The 4,838-nt window shown below is 30.1% G+C and overlaps 1 protein-coding gene across 1 annotated transcript in view; it reads left to right on the top strand.

Annotated features, from left to right (window-relative positions):
* The first annotated feature begins 3,034 nt into the window (after positions 1–3,034).
* The window catches only part of LOC109540887 (succinate--CoA ligase [ADP/GDP-forming] subunit alpha, mitochondrial), a 7,469-nt gene continuing 5,665 nt past the window's right edge, over positions 3,035–4,838 (top strand). Inside the window, exon 1 of the mRNA XM_019909403.2 lies at positions 3,035–3,249. Within this exon, the coding sequence (XP_019764962.1) occupies positions 3,216–3,249 (34 nt within the window). The 5' untranslated portion in view covers positions 3,035–3,215. The remainder of the gene's footprint in view (positions 3,250–4,838) is intronic.

The raw sequence follows: 4,838 nt of genomic DNA, 5'->3' as shown, positions 1-4,838 counted from the left end.
AGTGCTCCTATTTCGCAATAAGAACGAATTATTTATCAAAAAGTAATCAAGAACTATCACCTAGAGGGTATCCTGGGACACACTTAGGCTCAAGCTGTAAGAGAAAATTCCAATTAGTAAAGAAATTAATTTGAAAAATTACCTTGTTCCTTTGTTAAAATTGTGGAATTATTCCATTGACTTTTATGGCAATTATCAAATGCATGTTGACAAATGTGTGATTTATGATATTCTCTGTTTTTTATGTATGATTGGTGTTCCTATATAAAATTTATTGCATTCGTAAGGAATTATATAAATTACATTTTTTATATTTTCAATTATATCATGAGGTTTTGTTACTGAAATTTTCTAATTGTATTTTCAGTTTTGAAGATAGTCCTAATATTAAAATTTTTTTATTGTATTATTTTTTTTTTCTTGTATATTATTTGTTTCAAAATTATTATCGTGATATTGATAGTATACAGATGGTACAAAATATTCTCATTTTTATGTACATATATAAACAACTTTTTTTCTAATGGAACAACACCCTATATGTTATTTTTGAATTCTTATGTAGGTACTTAGAACAAAAATTGAAGAGTTTTTTAGTTATTCGGCATTAAGGATGAAAATTCTAATTTTCATGGTGTTGATAATTCGACAATTTCTCCGTCGTCTTTATACACAAATTTTGCAAAACTTGGCTGGCTATTAATATTTGGTATGCAAGACCTACAGGGCGATCATAATATTAATTCAATTTAACAAGATTTTCAGACTTAAAAATCTCACTTCTTTAAATGGCACACCCCCTATATAAGGGCTCGGCGCAACAATCGCACACGACAATGTTGAAGTTGTGCCGAGCCTTTCGGGCACGACACTGGTACGGACCAAAAATTTGCAAAAGATCCATTTTTAGACGTTTTTTCTGCAGTTAATGAGATTAAAATCTTCTACAACATTCAATAAACGCCTATTTGCGACATTGTGACTAGAAGCGCGGATTTCTTGACGCATCAAGCAGGTAGAATTTTTTCGTTTAACCCTTCATTTTAAATTCATAGCGGCTTTGCCGAATCTTAGCAATAGTCCAAGAGCAAATTATTAAAATCAATTTATTAAAAAGTTGAAATTTTTCTTGCAGTAATTTTCATTTCCTGTTTTTCAAGTTTTTGTATGTTTTGGGAAGATTGTTGAATGATGGTTCACATATAGAAAGTTATTATGTTATACTTTGTAGTTATAATTGTTGTTATAATTAAGTTGTTCATATAATTTTTTTTGATAAAGCCTGAGGTTTTTTATTTTAAAGTAAAAAAATTTGAGTGACAGCGCCTCTTGAAGTAGTACAAATTAAAATTTTTAAACCGAAAACACGAAGGAGTGGAGAAAGAAAGGAGGAGAAAACACCGAAAAGTGGAGGAGTAAAAAAGTGTGTCTTTTCTAAAGAAGAATCTACGGTTGCAATGCTTATTTAGGTATCTGAAATGAATGTGGAATATACAGGGTGTCCCGTAAGCAGAAGACCAAAAAGGTACTGCGAAGACGATCTGACTATCAAAAGAAGACGATCTGACCTAACTTTTATTAACAAAAAATGTCTGGCTCCTCTGCTATTGATGGTCAAAGTTCTTTAAAAAAATTATCTTTTTTGAAATATCGAGAGAATGGTACGATGTATTTTGGTGAAACTCGCTGTGAATTTGTTCTTATGTAAGACTCATATTTTGATGATACAATCGAGTTCAGCCGTTTTGGACAAGTGGTGAATTCTTGAGTGTCGTGGTACAAAAACTACCGGAACTTTTTATTTGGTGGAGGAAATCAGCTCATTTTTTTTTTGTTGATGCACTAATCATTTATTCACAATTTTGTGTTCTTTGTAAAATCTTGTAGCATTCATAGTTTTTGCGCAATTTTCAATTGTTTTCAGTCTCACATAGTCTTTCAAGTCATAGTTAAGGTTCGGTTACAACTGAAATCTATTGTTTGTATTAATTTGGAAATAAATTGTTTTTAAAAAGCAAACTTTCAAATTAATCAATAAAATTACAAGTTGAAGTTGTAGTAYAACTCTTTACGAATAAAATAGACCTTCAGARAAGTCTAAAAAAAAACTTATTTAGAATCTGGCAAGAGCCTTTTTGTAATAACAAATAGGAATGAACWWWWWSTTCAYKMMTATTWGTTTGKCACGAATAWKTKAAGCTAAAATKTATRCCACTTMTRAWKTSATACAAAGATCTTCAACAMAATTTATAGTACAAAYTTTYTGAAGCAAAACTAAATTAATTATAGAAAATTAAAAAGAAACGCTAAAATTGGCGCAGTCGCTAGGATATTGTTGCTTATACTGATTAATGCTTTGGTGAAATTGTTGATTTTCTGGTCTAAATTGATTTGAAAGACCATTGAATGTTTGGATTTTGAAAATATTTTTTTAAGAAATTGTTTTGAACTTTAGGTTTGAAATTTGGTTTTGTTTGATTTTGACCGAAATTATTTTTGAAGGCGCTTTGACTTGGAAGATGCATATTAGATTATTATATAATTAATTATTAAATGTTTAATGTTTCATAATTAGTTCATGGATAAATGCATAGAATTTAATTAGAAGGAATTGAGTATTACTCATGGAAGTATCTCATTGATACTAACTGTAACAATAATTGTAATATTCATTATTTTTGTATTTTAATATATTATTTTTACTATAGAAAGGAAAGGCAAGATGTAAAAGTGGACATAAATTTGAGAACCCTCGAAAATAAATCCTTATTTTCTCAGACCTAAAGAAGGCAGGAATTATATTGTCACTTATGCCGACTATTATTTTAAAATAAGACTTAAATTAACCAATAAAATTATATCTGTCTTTTTTAGACCCATTTTTTATCTGCAGCTCTCACGTGAATGGCGAATGTATACTTAAGAATGTAACGATCACTTAAACGTGATGGCGCCCTCTGCAATTATTGTCATGAAAAAAATGATGACAAAATGATGAATGGGAATGATGTCACAATCATGTGAACTATATCGTGCCGCTATCCGCATAACGTTAACGTACTAAAACACTTCGATCGTTGTTCATGCCTGTGAATCTTTCGAACGATTAGATTGGTGTTGGTAGAACGAAATATCGAAAACTATCTATAAGTGTGCTGTTTATGAATTGAAATTCGGTTGTTTTTGAGGCAGTTTTTTGTGTTAATTGTATTGCAATGGCTGTTCCCAGTAGGATATTTAAAATATTGGGTAAGTCCTGAAGTCATTGAATCACCTTACATAATGTGAACACAATTCGTTTTAAAATAGATTAACAGGACCTTGAAATTCACTTTGACTAGATGCATATTATTCAAAGCGTTTTTTTTTCTAATTTCGCTTGTTTGGGTTTTTTATATTTCCTTTTTTATTGAAATTTCAATTCCTAACCTAAAAGTTCGGTCAGAACAAAGTTCAATAGTTGTTCTCGGTTGTTGTTAAATGTTTTTCTGGCCTTTGATACTCGATTTCATACAGTTCAATGCTAATAACATGGTTGACTGTGCTGTTCATATTTAGCTCGTTACCGGCGAAAATCAACTTTTGTCACTATCACGACAAATAAAATGAGTTAAGGCTGCAATAGGTGCTTCATTCCAATAATAAACGTCTTACTGCACGTTTGATAACCCCAGTAAAAGTTAATGTTAATCACTGTTATCAGCTAGTTGTTCAATATGTTGAGTGTTATTTTGGGACAATATTGTTGGCTTTAATCAGGCTTAACCAATCATTTAAAATGGCTTTTTGTCAAGTCAAACATTTTTTAAACAAAATTAGAAAGAACTATTATACAATCTTTTAATAATGGCATCCTTTATAATGTCACATTAATAGAATGCATTATTGGGCTTCAAAGTGATTTAAATCGCTAGAGTATTTAATTAAAATGGTCATTTAAGTTCAGTCTCGTCTAATGTTGCTAGAAAAAATGTTCTTGCATCGATTTGGGCATATTGAATTGAATTTATGGCCTGTCCCAATCTTTATGACAGTGACGCAATAATTGTCGTTTTTTTTCTATCACTTCCACCGAGCGAGACGGAAATTTGATGTCATTAAATGTATTTCATCAAATTGTTTCGAAATATTGAAATTATTGATTTTATTTTTTGGCAAATTATTTCAATTCACCCATACATTTCCCAATTGTGTGGACAAAGAGGACACAAATCTTCCCAATATTAAAAAAAAATGTTCCTCTAAGTAAAAGTTGGGCCTGATTGTTTAATCATGTCCAAACACTGTATAACTCTGGAATTTTGAAATATGGACAAAATGCTGACCAATCATGTTTATTAACCCATTAATGCATAGCGTCCGTTTAAACGGACGCATATTATTCTTTTGACGCTTACCAAATTTTAATAAAACCTACAAAAGTTGTGTGTCACATGTGTATTCGACAGACTGCATTTCACCTAAAAAAATATATATCATCCCTTTACTTTATTATTCGTTGCGTTTCTGTAGGCTTTTTGAGAATATGGACCCATCTTTATACAACAAGGCACGCAAGGGGTGATTATTTATCTTATAATCCTGACAAAATAAATAATTTGCTTGATTTTTTTGACAATTGTTCATAAAATACTATTAATTTTTGTTTTATCAATAAATATTTAGAAATATAGTTGAGTCCGGATATAAAGAACTTGAAAAATGAACTAAAACTGGTTTGTTATATCCGGAGTTTGCTATAAGCGAATAATAATACAAAAACACGTGATGTATTTTATTTCGTTATTTTTACATAGAGTAGTAGAAGTTAGTAGGTATGACTAAAAAGAACACAAAAA

The sequence above is a fragment of the Dendroctonus ponderosae genome, unplaced genomic scaffold, assembly GCF_020466585.1.
Source record: "Dendroctonus ponderosae isolate FM_Combo_2020 unplaced genomic scaffold, Dpon_F_20191213v2 Dpon_F_20191213_1, whole genome shotgun sequence".
In the NCBI taxonomy this organism is placed as follows: Eukaryota; Metazoa; Arthropoda; class Insecta; order Coleoptera; family Curculionidae; genus Dendroctonus; species Dendroctonus ponderosae.
The sequence above is the reverse complement of the archived record's forward strand: the minus strand, read 5'-3'. Positions and strand labels throughout refer to the sequence as shown.